Below are 21921 nucleotides of genomic sequence, written 5' to 3' on the forward strand. Positions count from 1 at the left end.
TATGATCCTTTCACTATGGTTTCGACAGCTCGAACATTTTTGCCTTTATCCGCAAACGACTAAATACTGAAATCAGTATCTCTATCAATACATCACTTATTTTAAAAACTCGTGTCGTAGAAATTTCCAGAGTCGAAATGTACATTGCGAGGACTAAATAAAGTGCTCGAGACTACCACAAATCGCTAAATTTGTTTCAACGCAAATCCCACTAAAAATTCAGAAAATTCACTTTATCGCAAATAAAGCGGCCCAAAATGATTAATTACTCGCGAGCTAAAGAACCGTAGCTACGTTACCGGATGGAGAAAACGAGGGAGAGATCGAGAGAGACAGAGGGAATCAGAGGGAGGCACAGGTTAGGAGTACGAGTAGCCACGTGAACCTATCCGTCTCTCCGGGGTCTCTCCTGCATTTAATCAACGCCTCTGTTAATAGACAAACTCGATGCGGGGAACGGCCCTTGATGGCAACGTCCTGTGCTGGAAAGCGTAGGCAATCGAGCAAGAGGTGGGGACAGGAGTGAAAGGGCGCCGCCTTCGAATTAAACGACGAAACAAACGGCTAATCATGCATCCCGCGGGTAACGGGGGTTGCGAACAAGGGGAGCGAGGGCAGTCGGAAAGATACAAAGCGAGGTCGACGGCGTACTCCTTCACCTCGTTTCACTCCTTTCGCTCTCGAGACCCTATGCCGCAAGGTCGAAGAGAGGTCCAAAGCTGGCACGCTTCGAAGGGCGGAAAACGGAACCCTCCTGAGTAATATAAAGCAACTACAGGCGTGTTCGAACGTATTAACCAGATACATTCTTAGATTGAATGCAAAACGGTATAACCTAAAATTACAGAAAGGAATGAATATAATATCTGTTTTCTCGTCACGTTACAGACTGAGGAGTACTATTTAAAAGGACATGGAATTGAAATTCTTGAAATGAAGATTAAAGTTTGTTGCTCGAATAATAACTCGGAAGAAACAGCGTTGAACTAATAATATTGTAGATAACAATTCTAATTTGAGTGGATCAAATCGTTTTTGTATAAGTATTTTACCCGTTTTATGAAAATATCGATGTATTTCAATATTTAGACGGTGACACCGACTTTGAAGAAGTAGATAGTTCTCTACGTACATATTCGTATCTTCATAAATAACGAGACGTCAACGACGTTGACTTTTATCTATAATAATATTCTTCTCTAAGTGATTACACCGGTACCGTTACAGGTACGAAAATTTACGTTGCACTTTGTCGACTTGTCATGCGGAAGAATTTAGCACACCTGTGGTTTCCTTTGCGGGGAAAATTAATATCAAATCAAGCAATTAGTACTAATCTACAGTATGATTCTTTATTACGTTGCAATGACGATCGATAATAGTATGAGCTTCGTAACTTGCTCGATTTTGTTACATTCTGTTCAATATCATTGCCATTCGTTAAAGTGCTTTTTCGATTGTAAACCTCAGGTTCAAGTTATTATATTAATATCGGAAAGTTTCAAGATCCGGAAGTAATTTGGATTGTTTAACTTGCTACTTTTTGGTAGGCGGATCTAATATTGAAACTTGGTATACAGAGGTTTTCGGAGACGCTGATCCTGTTTGAATTCGAAATTTGAAAATCAATACCATAGAATGTGAAAGTGAAACTTTCTCATCCCCCCTTTATTTATTTTCACCTTTCCGAAGTGTGGATGCAATACGTACAATAAATATAAAACAAAAACGTATCAACCGTAGCCACCACCAACAAATCTCGAGCTGATTACCAGATCCTACGATTCCGTAAACGAAACACGTTCTAATCTACATTTTCCAATTTCCCTTCGCCGAATTCCGGCTGATGTTTCGCACGGTAACGAAAAATCGAGTGGATCGCGGCAATCCCTCCACGGTCGATCGGAAGCCCGCTAAAACTGATTAAAGATCGACTCTCGGGACGCAGGGCGATGTAAAGGGGCGTTTCTCCAGCCAGTGATGCGAAAAACTTCGACTTCCTCGACCCTTTTCTCTTTTCGTGGAGGCTGCCATGGACGAGCATTTAGTCGGGAAAATCGTGGACGGGTGTTATTTTATTACTCTCCCGTTCTTAGAACCGTGCACCCTCTCTAAAGCCTGACGGTGTACTACACCGTTGCCCTCCGAGAACCGCTTTCTATCTTCCCCACACCACGAGCACAGCCTTCTTTGCACGGTTTTCCGTGGAAAACCCTCGACACGCTCAATGACGGAACTGTCAGCCCCTTTGCCCCGCGGGGAAAACAGCCGGCGCCGTGGTATCGGCTTTATACGCAACTATTTAAGCGTGGTACGTGTTTCTTGCAACGTTCGGGCTTCGCTTCAAAGAGCCTCGCCATGTAACGAGAAGGCCTTTTTCCCCTTCGCTCTTTCGCGTGTTTCCTCAGGAAATCCGCATTCGGATACTAATGAAAATTTCTTTGTCGAACGAGTACGCCTTAACGAGAACCTTTCGCTAGGTTTCGCGGCTGACGCTGCTCTCCACGAATCGACGACGAATGGTCTTTCGCTAACCTCTTCGTTGGCTACGAATTACACTGTTGGTCTTCTCTGAACTTTCGTTCGGGACTGTCGTTCTCAAACTATTTTAGCGTACTCGAAGTATGTGGTTTATGCGTTAAAAGTGGAAACAGAACAGGTTTGTTCGTTATGCGAGAAAAATAAAGGGAAAGAGACGATCAAATTTGGAACACTTTTACCTGAACATTTTAAATTCCGAGTGATTTTGGGTCGTTCCTTTCGATCGTGTTATGCTGGACAATCCCGTTATAACTTTTAACACTAAAGCTATCAAACAATTTCACCTATGTACTTTAAATTTCCTTTCAAAGTCACTCAAGTACCAACAATGTACTAAACAACGACATCGATGCAAGTATTTGTTAGAGATCCTAGAATTTAAGAGACCCTCCAAAGTGGTCCAATTTAGGTAATTTTATTCCACCCCCATTCTACTTCCCGTTCCCTTGGAAATCGATACTTTAAAATCTGGAAATGGGATAAGTAACGATTTCGAATTCAAAGTATCAATTATAACGATTCCATCTCGTTAGGGTTCGTGTTCCGTGCCGTAAAACGTTTGACGATAGGCGGAGTACTAATTCCTCGGATATTGCCTCGTTTGAGACTAAGAAGAAGAAATTGCCGAGTAGAAGGGTACTTACTGTCCAGCCATTTGGAGTCGTACTTCAGCGTCCTCTTGAAGCTAAACTCCTTGTGAGTGGTGGTTAAATTGTAGAGATCCGTACGGAAGATCACGGTATCGGCTTTCGTGAATTCGGCGTTGGTGCCGGAATAAAGTGCTGGCAGGTTACCAGGATTGCCCTTTTCCACCCAGACTGCCGTCGAATTGTCCGCGGGATCGTAAGGACACTTCGCTATGCCTTGTCCCACGCCTGCGACGAACTCGTGGCGAGACAAGTGGGTCAGATTGCTCTGTGGAATAACACATGGGGTGTATTACACGTGTGAACTACGCGAGTTTACCTGCTACGTTAAACTAAACTCATAATAGTGACGTTGTTTCTGCCGAGTACTTCAGAAATGGTTCTTTTCATTCTACTTTATTCTTAAGACGATATTCACTTCCCGATTTTCCAGTCCAACAGTCATAATTAATTCTTTATTCGCAGAAATAATGTATTTTATTAGGTTGCTATATATGAAATGTAGTTTATACAAATGAAGCTGTAACTATATAAAACTATTTTTAATAAAACGTTGTACATTTAATTGAAATAATTTTCACATAATTCTGTATTTTTATTTACTTTGGTTGCATTTCTTCTGTTTCATTGCAATAAGATGCTGCATTAATTATACAATCAGAAGGTAGAAAATGATGATGAATAAGTTAATTTTCTAATAAAAAATCGCCAGCTTTGAATTTTTCAAATCAACGTTGAATTATTGTGACATTCACGTAACCTTCTTCAGAAGCTAACTTTTTGCTTTTAGATTTATTTGCGTTGATCTTGATTAACATTTTGAGGGAATAGCGGCGAAGAGTGATGCGACGCTTGCCCAAAGCGGAAAATTTAGAGCTAAAACGACGGGTTTCTACGCAAAGGCTGCACGTTACAGCGCGAAACTCTATTACACGCACGGGAGTCGTAATCTTCGACAAAGCGAGACCAATATATTCTTTGACTTCATTACACGGGTGCTTGAACGCACGATTCATTTGCCTTGCTACGTAACTACGGCGCTTACGGCTTTGTGTTGGTGACAGATTCCGCGTGAAATATTGATGCTCCAACGAAACGACAAAATACAAAACGTGGCGTCAAAATTACAGTAAAAGAATGTCCCTGGAATTTGATGTCATTCAACATTCTGTCAGCTCAATTATTAACGAGTATTCAATTTACTCTCAAAGATCACAAATCCAAGTGTAATTCATACCATTAATTCTTAACAATTTTACCGTCGTGATGCGTTACAAAATATCTTATTGTGTATGCAGAATAATTTTAGAGACCGTAACGACTTATGAATACTTCATAAATTAAATAAACAAGTTGAGCAAGGTGTCTCATGGTTTATTAATATTTGTCTTTCTGTGATCTTTAGTTGTTTACAAAATTAAAATTTTTCTTAAGTGCAACTATATTATATTTTTACGTAAAACACTTTACATTTTTTTAATGTCATGACTCTTAACCTTTTCCAAAATGTAATAACAACTTCAACTTAATATTTTACTGCGATACATTTATGCATTAAATATACATATACATTAAATTATACAAGTATGCAGCTACCCTTGAAAGTTCTATCCTTATTTTTTCTGTATTTTTCGCGACACAGAGCTTCCTATACTTTTGTTTCGAAATCATCTGGTAACGATGTTAACATCAAAGCGAATACGTTAAAATGAACAACAAGAATAACGATAATTAAAATTGTGCATAAGTTAGTAAAACTGTTCTAGAAAATCCTATCATAGATGCGTCTCCTACATGATCCGTTTAATGACCAAGAGTTATATACTAATCGCTAACGATTTTAAAAATAACGACTTTAAGAAACAAGACCGATTAAAATTAAAAAGAAAAATCTAAAAAATATGAAATAATTATGTAAATGAAATTAATGTTTTGTATGTAGATACTTACGTTGATCACCCAATCCTTGGGCGAGTGAGCGTTCGTGCCGCAAATGTAGAGTCGATTGCCGTTTCCCATTGGCTGAATCACCCTTATGTGATTCCGACAGTCGAAGTGCTGGAAAAGAAGGGGAAGAAAATTGAATTTTCGGCGGGTACGCGCGAAGAAAGGTTAGGGGCAGAGGGCGTGGGAGACGCGAGGACAGGAGTACGATACACGGACGTGGATTTTTCAGAAAATTATATAAAATGCAATCGAAGCAAAGGGTAGCGCCGTGATCGATCACGTTGGCCACGTATTTCGAACCGAACTGGTATGCGAAAAATAAATTGGTTTCGTCGTCACGTAGAGAATATTTCACCTGACCTTACACGTCCGCGATGCGTACGGAATGAAGCCGTTTTAACACTTTGAGGCACACGAATTAAAAGAAAAATAGAACTCAAGCTGCACAGAAGAATAGTTTCAACAAGTTATTGAACCGTTTTGATTTGTACAAATTTCTGATTTTATTTATTTAACATTTAGCGTTTATTCATAGCACTGTCAAGTGAATGAGAAATAAAATATCAAACTGTAGGACTATGAGTAAAATATCCTAATAAACTTTTGTAACATACATGTTTTACAATAAAAATATTACTTTAATTACTCTCAGTTAGAATATTTCTTTTATAAACCTATATGTTGCAGTAGCGCTAAATTACTTCCAATATTTTTTCATAAATCGTGGCTATTTGACACATATTATTTTAAGAAGTTATTTATGAATGATTGAATTATAATCGTCAAGGCACGTAGTACTTTCCATCGTTTGTTCCATTTTTGGGTGAAAAATCTCAGGATATTCCAGCTCGTTCGTTTCCCAGATCTTTTAGAATGCGTATACATTTTTTTTTTCTTTTTGCTCGTGACGTTTTTCCGCAGCTATTTCCCCCGTGTTTCTCCTCTCAACGTTTCATTTTACATTTCCGTGATTACCCTACCTCTACGTTTCTGTTTCAAGCGACGTTAATTAGATTACCTCGATATTAAAATTCCGTCAAAAGGCAACAGGAGCCGAGCGATAAATACGATAATGAAATAAAGAAGTAATTCACCTCTGACTTCCCTTTGGACACGCAGTTCGCCACGTTGTTTGCCTCCAGATTGAGGGCGTCCCTCTGAAACAAAAAAGAAACAAGAAGGTTAGCTTATCGCGGAAACAATTTCTTCGAAGCATCCCTTAGTCTGGCATACTCGTCATCGTTAATTAAGTATCATTAACTTGCTTGATTTTAAGCGTACGACAGAAGGGTCATATGAAAATTTTGTCACACCCTACTCGCTCGTACCGCCAGTTTAGGAGACACCGTGTATATTTAATTTAATATTTATTTTCTCTCGGCATGTTCGCAAGCCTCCAAAAATTTATAAGGTCCGCGAACTTTGTCCTCGGAATACATCGAAGGCGCATTAAGAACTATTGTCTGAAAGTGTGCCAAGACAAAACTACGTACTAAATTCGACAAATTATCACGGGATTCCACGGTGTCGCTAAATGACAAGCGTTTTCACGCGACGAAACAGTTAAATATTTGCAACGTTTGTCCTTATAATGCGCTCGTCCCAGGTGAAACGATTAAAGACTGTACAACGCGAGAATTCATTTCGCGAGCTGGCTTCCGACGAGCGGGAAATAGGACGATCATTAAGAACACAAACGTCAAACGACCCTCGGGAACTCAATTACAACGCACACTCGTCGCGATATACTTTTAAACTTCGTTAGCCCCGTCCATTTTATGGCACCTTGCTCGGGAAGCGACGACGAAAGACGGGTCGATAAGAAATTTCAGTCGACGAGATGTCGACACGGGGCGGAGGAAAATGAATCTTTCTCCATTGGAACGCCCGTTGAATGACTCGACGCGAGACGTTGGCTGGCTCGTCGAAAGCTGGGAAATTCTATTTCGGCACCTGGGTGCCATAATTACGAGTCATTCGGAGAGCAGAGCGGCGGGATCTTCGTCCGGGCCATTTTCGCGTTCGTTCGACGTTCGTCGGGCTTGGCAGCTGTCCCTCGTTCCTTTCTTTGACGACGACTGCTCGACACGGTCGACCTTAGCGCGAAGAGGTGTCAGGAGTGCATGCTTCACGTTTTGCAAGCGCGCAGAAGAGGTCGGCACTCGTGTCATTGTGCGGGTCGCGACACCGCGGCAGACGACGGATGCGCCACTCGTTCACCTTTCGAAACTTACTGCTACGAATGCGCCCTCGGAATAAGGTCAACAGACACAGCTATGGAATAGGCACCTTGAGGAGGTACGAAGCCTGACGACATGTCTTCCATTCTATGGCAGATTCCTTTTTCGTTATGATCGTTTCCGTACGGAGTCTGCCAAGCAATTCGGACAGACTTGGTGTTTGAACCATTTCGCTGCTAAAGGCGTACAGACAGAGTCGTCCAACGGATATTACCAACTCGGTTTACGTGAATATTATCAATTATGATACATAGCAAACATTTATGTAGACAGCTTTGAATGGTTTCAAGTGAGCCATATTCTGATGTTATTAGACTTTCTGTTAGTAGACGCGTAGGGGACATGCGAGGGTCATTAACGTTTGTTTAAATGAGATCGTGTATTTTTGATTGCATCGGTGTGAAATGTATACCAATGTAAATTATACATAGTGTGATATATTACATATAATATAATAATATAATATTAACATAGTAAATAATACTAAAATTTATATGTAATTCTATTTCAAAATATGGCGTGCCTTCCTGCCTCCCTGTCAACCTACCCAGCAGTATATCATAAATCACACGAGAGGACCTAACGTCCTATACAATATTAAACAAAAACTTTGTCGAAATCATCGAGACATGTCAAATTTTACTTAGTGAAAAACAGTTGGTAGTGCCCCTTTAAATAAACTGTTACACATACCGAGCAATCTTTTCCAACACCTTAGAGTAGCACTATGTGCGACCATATCAAACACAACCGAGGAAACCTCTTAAAACACGGTCGTATTAGTATGCCAGGAGCAAATGCGTGGCATACGTGGCGTCCTAACGTAATTCAGAAAAACGGAAACCGCAGGCTTGCGAACCCTTCGGTCATGCGTTCCGACGCCTCGAGAAGAGCCCCTCTCTTTCGAGCGTTTCGTGTGCCTGGAGAGGTCGGGGACACGATCCGGAAAAGGAAGTGGTTCGTTTGCACGGTCAATCGTCCGAAACGCGTTTGCCTTAACGATCGATCTCCTGTGGACGTCGCGTGCCGCTCCCTGGCGGTGTCATTGCCAGAAACGGCGTTGATCCTCGAAATTGTCCTACCCCCGACCCGGCCATCAAGGGAAAACCCGAAACAGCACCCGGTGCCGGTGATCTACGGCTAATAAATTAAACGAAAGAATTGTTTTTGCTTCGTGCATGCGACCGACCGACGATATTTGTTATTCGGGCGATGCGAAAGACAGCAACAGGGACACTCGAAACGTTGAAACTGTCGGACTGCGTATCGTACGCTCGACTACGGTTCCTTTGGCGATATTTCACGTGACACAGACGATTATTAATATTGCATCACCTAGGTAACGTTGTTCTGTTCGTGGCAACGCGATGGAATATATTATTATTTATTTAATACCCAACAATGCCCCCTGAAGCATTTTATTATCTGTATTCATCTGTATTCATTTGTATTCATCTGTATTCATCTGTATTAGATGTAGTGATCATGAAAGTTTCTGGTCAGCTTCGGTAGTACGTAATATTTAGTTTTATTACATGATATGATACAATGAAGCGAGAAGTACTTTAAAAACAGTGTTACAACGGTAAATTGATAATTTTGTGAATTTATTACATACAGAAGAGAAAATTAATAATATAGAGAAACATTTACACCGAAGTAAACAAAAAGTGGTCATTGTAGTTCCTGGTCTTTCTTTTCGAAACGTACTGGATATTTTGGAAATTGTACGTTAATAAATTGTAGATATTAAGTACAACTAAATATGTATCTATGACGTTTAATTTTAGGTAGCCGCCTTTTTTACATATCTCTTTTGCCTAAAAATTAGGAACACGTGCTTGAAGGTCAGGTCCTTCATGAATTAATTTCTCATAAAAGTTTCTCCTAAAATGTAAATTTTCTTGCGCAGAAAGAGGGTGAAAGACGACGTTCGACGAATAAAACTGCTTTCCAATCTAACTCAAATTAAGTTGCTGCATATGAAATATCGGATTACTCGATCTCGTAAATATATTATCTCTATCTTTGAATAAACAGAGTCGGTACCCTGGTATTGTTTATTATAAACTTTAGCAGTATAAGGAACCTAAGTATGTCGAGCATGTTCGAAATAATTCCCGGGTCTAGGAAGTACAGACAATACCAGTTAAATGCGGATAGACTACTCAAATTATAAAAATAATATTCTAAGATAAAACAGATTTTTGACTAATAACGAATGCACGTGCAATCTCCCCAACAAAATTGTGTCAAATACGTTGGTAATAATTTCGACTAAAAGCATTCGTTTATAACAACGTCATAAAATCGTAAATTATTTCTTTGAAATTCGGAATTTCATACGCAATACCTTCAGCTTGGTCTAGAAAAATTGTTGGCGCTGATTGTTGAGATAAATCGCGGATTTTACAATGTTTCGAGGGGCCGGTGACAATTCGTGGCATTTGATTTCGTAATTGTTTTTCGGCGGAGGTAGAAAATTATTTGGTCGGTCGGGACGATAAAATGAATTGCTTCGAACCGAATCGAATCAGCCCCAGGGTTGCGGCGAGTGCAGCGTAAAATGGAATTCCTGCGCGAAATTCTATTCTACAGGCTTCCGTTGCTGGAACTTCGCGGATTGCACGAGTCCGGGCAGACTTACGATGGCCGATTTACGCGCCTCGCTTCGAACGAACGTTTCAATATTCGCTGCAATTGCGATCGTTAAGTGTTCCTAGCTAGGAAGAGAATTTTGGTCCGCGCGGAAACGGGATTCATGGCAGGTGAAAGAAATTCGATCGAATTTGTTTTATTCAATAAAGCTGAACTTTGTTACTTAGTGATTCGCGAAGTAGCTGTACAATATGAATTTTGATCTCGCCATTCACCTTCCGTAAATTCTTAATATTGTTTATTCACGTAATAGAGAACATACCATATGTGTTACAAAGATTAGATGATTCACACGTCTGTCGCAACCTCGCAAAGACAGGAACGCTTTCTATGCACATTTATTATGGGAACAGCGTATGAAATATTGAAATAAAGCTTTCTACCAGCAGTGCAAGTAATGATGCTTGCCTTTCTCTCTTATTACCAAACACGTAATTGTCTAAATAGAACGTGGGTTCATTAAAGTTGAAATGTGACTTGTGATTTCTTACTTCACCGCCAGTTAATTAATATCTTCTTTCTTCCTTGACCCGCGACGTTTAAACTTCTAATTCTTAAGCGCGTCGTGAGCATACAATGAATGTGTATGTACTGTATTACAGGCATCACCGCCCACTTATCTCATTGTGTTTCATTCCTCTGTCCAATAATTAAGTTCAATTTGCGTAGGAGTATATATATTTGTTTGTGCCGTTAGCTATTGTCGCCGAGGAGGAGACTCTAACATACTGTTATTGAATATTCATGAAAGATCCTAACAAAGACAGTTCCTTAGAGATACGATAATTAAATAGCCGAGACGATTCTCTAACTTCGTAGCAAAAACCTTGATTTATGTATACATTTACAGTTTTTATTTCAATGTAAAATAGAGAATTCAATTGTGAAGTAATATTCATTTGCTAGGCAAAGATACAAGTACTTGTATCTGATACAAATAACTCTTGATGATGTCATTTACGAATAACTCCATATTTTTGTGGTAATGTTAAACATATATCGATAAAATAAATTTATAACATTCTAGCTTACGATTTCAGTGATTTATTCGAATGCGAGATTTTCATATTTCTAAAGAACGATGACAAGTTCTCTTCACAATCATCCTCGACAGAAGCGTTCGATAGCAGTCGTATATTCGAGACGGTGGTTAATCACACGCGTAGGATCACACGTACGTCCACAAACACGAGGTACGTAAACACTCCTGCGCGCCAATAGCACCATCGCGTCCGTATGCAGGCGCGAATATATAATCATCCACAAACACACGCGCGACTGTGCGAATCACGCGCTTGCGGGGGCGAGCGATAGAACAAGGGGGCCACAGGTGGATGCGCACGCACACGAATGCGTAATCACCTGCAAACGTACGGTGTCTAAACAGACTGCGTACGCGAGCACACGTCGCGATTGTACGATTACGCGCTCGCGCTCCTGCGAGCGTGGAATCGCGTGCACACATCTTGTTCTCCAAGTGGTCGTGGACCGTTCCATCGCACAATCATCCAAAACGTGCGTTTCGGAAGGCAAGAATTGATCAAATTAACTAAATAGCCTCAATTCGACCACTCAGAGATCAGTATTATTTCACGTAGAAAAATACCAAACGAATCATTCTTCATTGAGAAAAGTAATCGTATACAATTTGCCTAGTAACACTTTATAATGTCACCTGTAATTTTGAAATTATTTGCTAATTTTGCTTCGAATTCTCCACCCCGTATGAGATTGCGGTTATTTGTAGGCAGATCTGCTTTAGATTCGGTTTGTCTAAAAAACGAGTAATGTTTGAAGTTTCGTACGATCATCTTTCAAATAAAGTCATCATGGTTTGTTCATAGACTACTTAGAAATGATTGATTTCATTTTATCTTAAGCTTCTTTACCCCAGAGAAAACAATTTTCAACAAAGTGAGTCAACTCCCAAAAATGACATGAAATATCTACTACTACTGAACCTGCGGATTGTGTGCCTTTATGTAGGATAATTTTATAGATGATAATAATTATATTAATTAATGAAATTTATTTTTCATGCATATTTTACACTTTTTCATAAGCAATTATAACTCCACAAAGAATATCAAGTTTCAAATTTTTCCCTAAAAAAAAAAAGAAAAAAAAGTGTTGCTTGTGCAAGCAGCACCATTTCATTTGAAATTTTCGTTCTTCTATACGAAATGCGGTCTTTGGACTGCCGTGGTAACGTTCCGGACTACTGTGTGCTCACATTTCCCTCGCTGCCCTTGTATTAATTCCGTTCACGGGGCAACGCGAATATTCCCGACAGCACGCGAAATGAAGTATGTAGGTGAGATCGGTATCGTTCTCGTCGAGAGCCTAACGAACTGTTTGCGACGCTCGACCAACGACGGGGATCGTAATGTGGGCTGATTTCGCTGGCTTTGATCGCGTTCGTTGACTCGAATGTTAATCGCGTTTCGATGGAGGGAAGTGCGCGAATGGCTTATAGGAAATAATCATTTGCGTAGCCGGCGTTGCTGATCGAAATTGTTGCAGGCGCGGATGAGAATCTAAATCCCGTCGACGCCCTTTGAAGTATCGTTTGCGTTTCGACGTGCGTGCCGAAACAATTTTCCAACGAGTTTGGATCATTACAAGTATACATTCAAATAAAGTTACGTCGATGGAAGATAATTTGCAATATCTGCTCGACCGTGCGTTATACTTCTGTGAAAAATTCGAAAGTGAAAGCTTCACGTGACAAATTTTTATTCTATATCTTCAACGTTAACCTTTTTCAAAGGTTACTTAAATATACCTAGTTATTTTTACCACTTCATACAGAGATAAGCAGATAAAAATTAACTTAATTTTCGTTCTGTATAAGTGATAAAACGAGCGATTTTAGCGAATAATCCACAAAAGGATTTAAATGCAATCAACGAGAGAGTCAGAGTGATGAATAATCGTAGCAAAGACAAAGGCGACTGATCTACATGCTCGCGAAATAATTGTTAGTCAAGGAAGTACGTTAGTGGGATAATATAATAATTTTCAGAGGAGATCTGCTCAGGTATAAAGATAATCTACTTACGAACTACGGTTACGCTCGTTCGGTGTGCACAATTATTCAGCAAGTATAGCACGTGTGGCTGGTGAACTAGTTCGACTCGAAGACATTGATATACGCCTCGCATTTCCTATGCAAAACGACTACCAAGTCATAACTGAATACACCCAGCGCACTCTCATTGCTCTGTAAGTTCCATCCGCCTTCGATCTTATGTCGAGATTGTCTTGTTTCCTCTTATCATGTATCCATTATTTTGATGTGAAGACGTTAACGAATAATCATCGTGCTATCTTTTATATGGTCTACGTGATAACTGATTTACGTCAAGTTCCTCTTGCACACCTCTTCGGGATCTATTCTTTCAGCGTCTCTGTGCGACTAACTCGACAATACTCTTGGATACTCCTTCGTACATATTTCATAGACGTAGCCTGACCATTACTCTTAATATTTTTCCCTTGGTGCTTCAGAGCCGCTTAATCTTCAATAGTTCAGGTCTAGTCTCGACTGGATTAGTTTGCGGCGGAACCTTCCACACTCGCTACCAGTGCATTTTCATCAATCCTTATTCACCTAAGTTCGCCCCAACCATCGATCTCTTTCTCTACATCCTTCGTTCTAATGCCGAATGTTCCCACGTCTTCTGCACTTGCCTATCTAAGGTAGCCTTATCGATCAGTACACCGTAGGATCGCTCTCAATCGACTAATTAAAGCCGATTCCATGATTGCGAATCACCCTAAACTTTTTCGTAGAGTTGTCCTTTCTTCAATTCGAGGGCAGAAACATAACACGTCTTTCCTTTTCTAATCATTCTAAACTTCTTCGTCGAGTTATTCTTTCTTCAATTCCAGAGCAGATATGTAATACGTCTCTTTGTTTATTCGTTCTACCGACATTTACAGTAAGTGTCTTAAATATAGCAACACTGCAGAGTGAAGTGTTCAAGTTTGTTATACGTTCTATACACATCAACATGTTCTTATCAAAATTAGTAGAAATATCATTCAAAGCATGTACTTTGGATACATTTACGAAATTCGGTCCATAGAGGGTTAAGAAATCCAAATTAATAACGCACTCCTCAAACCCAAGATTCAAAATAGCTGTATACAAGGTGATGTCTCGCTGACATCCCAACACCGCGATCATTTTCAAACGTACCAGCGAGATTTGCGTATCACTTGCAATTGCCCCATGTAAATTCCGCTTGGCGTCCCGTTAAAATCATTTAACGATCCGACCACCCTCGGTACAGCTGCGCGTGGCCGTTGATAACGACGTATTACTCGTTAAGCAGCCCGGTGCATTAAGGCCGCGATGTTACACACGGGCTCGTCGGTAATTAAAAGCGAAGCCATTCCCGGTATCCGCACTTAACCGTAAGCCGGCGAGGATCTTCTCGTTCCACTAATCATTACTATCCGGCGGTGAGCGTGAGTTAGAAATAGCTGAGCTATCGTGGGGTCGCCGCGGTGGAATATCTTTGAAAGGAAGAATGGGTCGAAGACCGTGGCCGAGGCTGCGTCGAGTTCTTCCCCCTTTTCTTTTTTTACGCGAGTTGAAGGGTCGGATGAAATGAAACATGTTAATGGTATTGGCTACACGGAAAGGGTGCGACGGGAAACTACGCGGGTACTTTGTGCGAAGGAATTGCGCCCTGTCCGGGTCATTAATCGACCAAAGGATTTATTTTATAGTTTATCGCGTTTTCGTTTCGGTCAATGCGCGCACAAGGAATCTTGCTGGGTAAGAAGACTCTTGTAGTACGGAATCGTTCTTGTAGCGGATTAACCCTTTGACCGCGGGACGACTTTTGCTGGAAATTCTAAGAGGCGTAGAGGCGTGCATTTAAAAAAAATATCAGCTTATAGAGAATGATAAGGCGGAACTTTTTTACATTAACAGTTTATTCATAGGACGTTTAATTTCAGAGATAAAAATTGAAAAGTTAGAAGACCTTTTTCCTTGAAATTCAATTTTTGCAATGAACTTGAAACTTTTCAATTTTTATTTTCAAAACTAAGCGTCCTATGAATAAAGTGTAAATACAAAAAAGTTCCGTCTTATCATTACCTATAAGATGATATCTTTTTTTCTTTAATTTATTTAACGAATATAAACATTTCTCTAAGCCCATTTCTCGAGGACGCGTGTAAACGCCCTTCGCAGTAAAAGGGTTAATATCGCTATATCCAAATACGGCGAAGATCGCAAAACATTTTGATTTCATGCATCCACGGAGCTCTGAGTCGTTAATTAAGCGCGCTCATTTATGAGCTATGGTAACGTTGAATTGTTTTGGAGGAAAATGAGTCGTAGAATCTAATGTTGGATACGAGTCGACCTTTTTCCATTACCACCGGCCGGCAACATAAAAGTTTATGTAACTCGTAAAATTTTCCCGCCATTACGTTCAGTTAATATTTGTAACGCACGGGGCTGCACTGTCCTCGGGAATATAACTTAATAACCACGGAGCATCGCATAAACTTTGCACTTTTTTCGCTCTTTCTCATAATGAAGCGAAGTTAGCACCGTGGAATCTAAGAAAAATTTCATTTCTTTCTGCGGCTTAATTCTTAACTTCTTCACCTTTGGACGATCGCGCAATTTCGGTTTATATCAAATTCCACGCAAGGGAGATTATTGCGAAGCTTATTAAAAAAAAGTCATGCGTTGAAGATCTGTTGGTAATGCGTTTACTACTTAACGATGGATTACTCTACGTCATTCATTGATAGAAATAATATTACAGTATGCATTACAATGTAAATGTTTATAAAATCAAGTTACATAAAAAAATAAATAAATGCTTGATAGATATGAAGCTGAAAATATACATCTCTGTTATAAATTACATATGACTCATAATTTTGCTTATTCGAATCAATATTCGATGCGTTGAATTCTAATGGCGTAGAAATAAAGATAATAGTCATCGTTTCTTACGCAATATATAACAAGAAAAAGTGTACAATTCGAAGGACGTTACACATAAATACTTAAAAATGTTAAAAGAGAGCATTGACTGAAATGTGAAATACTAATTCAATCAAGTCAACGAGGTATAATCGAAATTATGAAGCTGAAGCCTCGGATATACCCTATGCCATCTAAGGGTTGGCAAGATGGATGCAAAACTCGGTATTTCGTCGCTTCGACTACGAGATCAATAATACAAAAAATATCTGCCCTCTCGTTGTAGAGTCTAGACCGTTTCGCGTCGATCAAAGACCTAGAAGTCACGTATGCAAAAAAAAAAAAAGGACCGAGAGCGAACAAACGCGGCCAGCCACAGACGTCAATTCGTCTAACGGTTCAATTTCAGATTACAACCTCGATATCCAGACCTCCTTCCAACGTCGTTTTTCTAACGAACCTCTCGTATAACCAGGGACCGGTTAACGAGCTCGCGAAATGGGAACGCACCTTAATCTCGCTCGGTTTCTGATTAAAGGCTATGTTCTCCAGTCCTTAATTCACTAAAGAGCAGCAGAAAGTTCTCGAGCAAGTAGACGGAGACCAAGAGACGCGGCGAACCAGACGTGACGGAGGAAAGGGAAGCTGAGAAGGAGAAGAGCAGACGCAAGTTACCTTCTCGTCGTTATACATTACATTATAAACGAATACTTCAAACCCCATTCGACTGTAGTCTCTGATATATTAAGAACGTTTTCTATTAGGTTACTTCTCACTGGTAGAGTGTAACACACCACCACCAGGGGTTTAACTTAGAAAGAGCATACTCCACGGGTATACTGCATGGATCCCAAGGTTGAATCAGGTTCTCGATCTCGCGGGACACTCGCGAATGCAAGGCGGTGGCAATAATATTGTCGCCTAGCTGCGGTGCATCATTTTATCGTGTTGCCTACAACGCCATTAACTTTACGGCACCGGCGTGCCTCCCGGCATGCAAACGCCTCGACTTCCATTACCGGGGACGGTACGCCGACTATTAAACAGAAATATCTCCCGTCTCTGTGCCGTTGGTCTCAACCCTGAACTCTCGGGGAACCCAGTTTTCGCGGATTTGCTGGAGGAAGGCGGAGACGACGGATAGAGAGAGGCCGCGGGATCCCCGAGCCGCGTTTACACGCTCGGTAAGCAGTCTGCGAGAAACGTCTGGCCGTCTTACAACCAACGAAAGTCGTTGACGCTTGCATTTTGAGACGGCGAACCTTACTCCGTTCCCCCTCCGGTCTTTGCAGCTGTATGCCGAAATGTTGCGAGGCAGCAGACAACCTGCAAAGGCGCGTCTCCGACGTGAGATTGCGCGAACAGATATTTGGAGGATATTCCGGGATGAGACGGGATTTCATTAAGGAACGCGTGGATTATTATTTTCTTTTCCTCTTGGCAGGCTCCTTGCGACCAGGAAGGAATTCCGGAATTCCTTCCGAATCGTCTACCGCAATTTAAACGACGTTTCGTAACGCGAAATTAGATGTCTTACGGTTGGTTAATGACGTAAAACTGATTCGGTTGGGGGTTAGATAGCGGTAATTAAGTTCAACTGTGTGTAGTACATCTTACTGGAAAGTAACGTCGTTTTTAAATACTTGTTTGTCATTCAACTCGTTGATTTTTATCGATCTGACATTGAAAATTTGCACACTAGATAACAGAAGGCTGTTGATAACGATGGCGATTGCATAACTGATTAAAAATAGAAATTTATTAGAAAAATCTGTTTGAATTTAATGTAAAAGAGACGACGTTACTTTCCAGTCTACCTAATATGATACAGTATTTTCTTGTGTTGTCCGTTGAGAGAGACATTGTTGAACATATTAACTCTCTATATTAACATTCGCTCGCAACAACGTCGCTAAAAACGACGTTATACATATATTTTGACGTGTTGTCATGGAAGGCGCGAGGCGTGTTTGATATTCACATATTTTTCAAACCAAGCGAGCTCGCTTGCTTCTCCGCGTCTTTGCATTTCATTAGACCTCGTCAAGTCCTCATTTACCCGTTAGGGAACAGAAGGGACAAAAAGTGCGGCTGGAAAATAGGTCGACGCTTTTGTAGGTTGCCACACGGAGCCAAGGCATCAAAGACAAAGAGATTTCTTACCGACGAAATAGACTTCACCGAAGGCACACACGCATAAGGCCTCACTAGCCGCGTTTCACGTTTTCCTTTCCTCATTTTTATATGTCACATTTATCCAAATGTTACGAGTAGACTGCGGTTGTTTATGCATTTATAGGAAATGAAAATATGGGAGGATCTATGAAAATGTGCACAAATGCAAAAATATATAAAATATCAACAATAATATACATGTTACATCGTTTAGAAGATAAGGCATACTTTCATTTAAGTTTCATGCATAAATTCAGTTATGCATAAAGGCTGAAAAATTTCAAAATATAAGTGGTGCTATAGTTATGCTCCACAGTGTAGGCACTAACAAAATAGAACGGCCATTGCTAAACGATTTTAGAGATAAAGACTATTCTCTTCAACAAACGTACTGGTAAGTAGATCAATATTCGTATTATTTGGTACAAAACTCCATCCCTTATCAATACAACATAAGGTCGCCTGTCAACCCTCCGAACGCTTACGTTTCCTAATCAATATCACCTCCTATTCAACATCCTAAACAATATCACCCAATCCCCGATTGAACGGTCACCAACAATGCCCGGATTTCTGCCAAGGACCTATTCAACTATTAATCTAGCCATAAACCTTCGGAAAATAACAGCGTCGTACTATCAATCTTCAAAATACCCCAAAATATATTAACACATTCGCGACCGCTGACGTGAATTCACGATATTTCAAATTCTATTTCTGCTTAAAAGAAAAAAATTATAAAGATCTATCTATTTTATACACTACATATCGACAACATTGATATTTCAAAATATATTTTGTAACTTTTATCTTCGTTCTAACGATACAAATTTACGATGTGCAGCTTCAGAATTTTATTATTTTCGTCGGTACTCGATATTAGAAACGTAAAATGTATAATATTGATGTTAACAAGTACGACTCTTACAACTTTTCAGCGAATATTACGACGCTCCTCCAATGTTGCATAAAGGACGATGATCAAAAATAGGCATTCTTGGACCATCGAGGATACTTGAAAATTCTCGAAATCAGACTCCTGCGGAATGACCCAGTCGCTAAACGATAGAATAGATGGAATCGTGGCCAACGAATGCAATCGTTTCGAGGAGCGGATCGAAGCGGAAGGACTGTCTTTAGGAGAAGTTGCAACCAGACGCAAGAAAGGCGGCCTGATTACGTAGGAAAGGTGAGAGGTTTGAGGACTGGTGCCAGGCTACACCGAAAACACCGTGTCCACATGTAATCACTACCGCGCCGTGTCCCAGTTCGGATGAGCTCGATGCTTTATGCTCCTCGTCTCCAGATCAGTCACGGTTTCTCTCCCGTCTCTTCTTCCTCTATTCAAGAGGTCTACAAGCCACCGGTGGGCACATCAGAGGGTGGCTTTAGACTTTCGGCATCCGGCCCCGGCTTGATTAAGCTCCTGGCTAGGTGATGATGTCGCGAGCAGAACCAGAGGTTGTCATCCACTCGCTAAACTCTGGCGAACTCGTTGCCACTTCGTTCGGTTCATCGTCCCCCGACCCTCTCTCTTTGTAATCCTTGTTTCAGCAGTGCCGGTTTAATCATCGGCGTCGTCGCAAAACTGTCGCGAGTTTGGAAATTCCACCAATTGCGAGGCAAGAAACGCCGACTAGTAGGTTTCGCTTCAAGATCTCGAGACGAGCTGATTTCTCGTTAATGACGATCAGCGGAACCGCTGGTTCTTTGCTGGCCCGACTTCTTCACTGGCTTCCCCTTTCAAAATTGATTGCTACGATTCAGGGATAGATTTAACTCGTCCGTACAGGAGTCGAATCTGATATATTTAGTGCATTTAGTTTTACCATTGCATTCGCATTACTCATACCGCAAGGACTCGAATATTCAGAATGCTTATTACTTCTACTATGTTTCTCTTTAGCTCTCTGCGGTCAGATGCATTTAAAATTTTCCCAACTTCTTTTTATGCACGATGGAATATTTTTAACACATCTCAGATAGTTGACGTTACTCCTAGTCATTGAGTCTAATATTTTTCTGTTCACTGCTCGATCTTCGGAAATTAATTTCGACCAGTAAATAAATCTTGTACAACAAATTTCATGTACGCGGATTCTTCCAATTTTTGACAAAATGATTCGGGAATTTGAATAGAGCAAAATTCGTTTGTGCGATAGGAACAACGAGCGCCGAAGATAACTGAAAACGAAGAGTAATTCAATTCCGTTCACGTGGAAACCGCATCGAAAAGGTAAAGCTTCTTTCCTGATCCCGATGAATCATTCAACAGCGAAACAAGTTCACTCGCGCCTCGAGAGGGACACAATTCTGTAAAAGTGAAATCGAACCGCATTCCTAGACGCGACCGTCGTCAAGTATTAATGGAACCGTTGCTTTTTACGAATAACCTTTTGAACGGAAGTAAAAGAAGGCGGTACATCAGTCTATACGACGGCTGGTACAATTTACCGTGCTGAATTATTAAAGCACGAAGACTACCGGTTTCCCAAGGGTATCGACACCCCCTAACCTACGAAATTCGAGGCCCGTAATGGTACCTGGGAGTCGCGGTTAAAAATTCATCGGGCTGAGCCACCGCGGCGCTTTTTATCTCATCAAATAGTAACGCGCCGCACTGAACCGTTAGAAGATAGAATCGTTCTGTCTCCCCCACGTGCGCGCTATATGCTAATAATCCTCCACGGGAAACAGTGGCTAACAAAAGGACAATATCACTGTGCGAGAAACTGTTGAATTTAGTGGAAATTTTCAACGTTTCGATGTCACTCGCATTTTTACGTCGTATTTGACTTTAACATTTTCTGCGCGAATATACTCGCTAGTTCATAAATAAAGTTTTGCTTTCAGAGACATGTATCTATTATTATAGACATGTGCTTGAATAAATATTGAACTAAACGAGTCATTTAAAATTATTTTGAATGAATTCTAAAAACCGACGAATACCGAGTATGATTATACTCGCCGCCACTGAAAGTATCCCGAACCAACAATGCAGGAGTTGATCGATAAACGCTCTTGTTGTATAAAACAGATTTCGTTTCCAAAAATCTCGAAGAATTTTTGGTAAACTTTACTGTAGCGTATAGGACCTGTATTTTCAGTGTAACGCTTCGTTTGCATGTGTTGATACTAGTGGTCGATAAAACATAATTAGTGATTACAATTACTAAACAGTCGGTAATCAGTGATTATTGAATAATTTATAGCTCCGAATGATTAGAAATTAATGATTTATGATTTCAGAGTACAGATGCAGTTCATGATCACCGATCACCGCGAAAGTTGATGATGATTACGATGGTAGCCACGAAACAATCATTGGCAAACTATGGTTGATATTCGCGATTCGTGCGCAATTTTCTCATGAATGTCGGGAGATCTGATGTAACCTGATACATACCGAATCGGCTTTTGTACGTACCGTTGGTAACGATCCGGGACATATCGGACCAGCTACATACGTCCCGGAACCCATGGGACTGAGCAGAATCCAATATAGAACACTCGTAGACACAAATCCAATATTGAAGACCCGTGAACACGCTACAACCACAGGCTTGTAAAATCCGACACAGATGACCTCAGATTATAGTAGAACACGATACCACTGAATGTGGGATTTATCGGATACTACAGTGGTGATTATCGAACTGTGAGACACGATCCGGACAATATTCAGACAGTAGAAGTCGATGTTGACGCTTGGGAACCCAGAGAAATTCACGTAAAAGATTATGAAGTG

General features: G+C 40.6%; 1 protein-coding gene across 2 annotated transcripts in view; it reads right to left on the reverse strand.

The window, feature by feature from the left end:
• Window positions 1–21921, reverse strand: part of LOC128884582 (semaphorin-2A) — a 313381-nt gene that overhangs the window by 16403 nt on the left and 275057 nt on the right. For both annotated transcript variants that reach the window (XM_054138056.1, XM_054138054.1), the window contains exons 4-6: window positions 6230–6292; window positions 5139–5246; window positions 3186–3456 (exon numbers count right to left, since the gene is read on the reverse strand). In XM_054138056.1, the coding sequence (XP_053994031.1) occupies window positions 3186–3456; window positions 5139–5246; window positions 6230–6292 (442 nt within the window). The remainder of the gene's footprint in view (window positions 1–3185; window positions 3457–5138; window positions 5247–6229; window positions 6293–21921) is intronic.

This window comes from Hylaeus volcanicus, chromosome 1 (assembly GCF_026283585.1).
Source record: "Hylaeus volcanicus isolate JK05 chromosome 1, UHH_iyHylVolc1.0_haploid, whole genome shotgun sequence".
NCBI classification, from domain to species: Eukaryota; Metazoa; Arthropoda; class Insecta; order Hymenoptera; family Colletidae; genus Hylaeus; species Hylaeus volcanicus.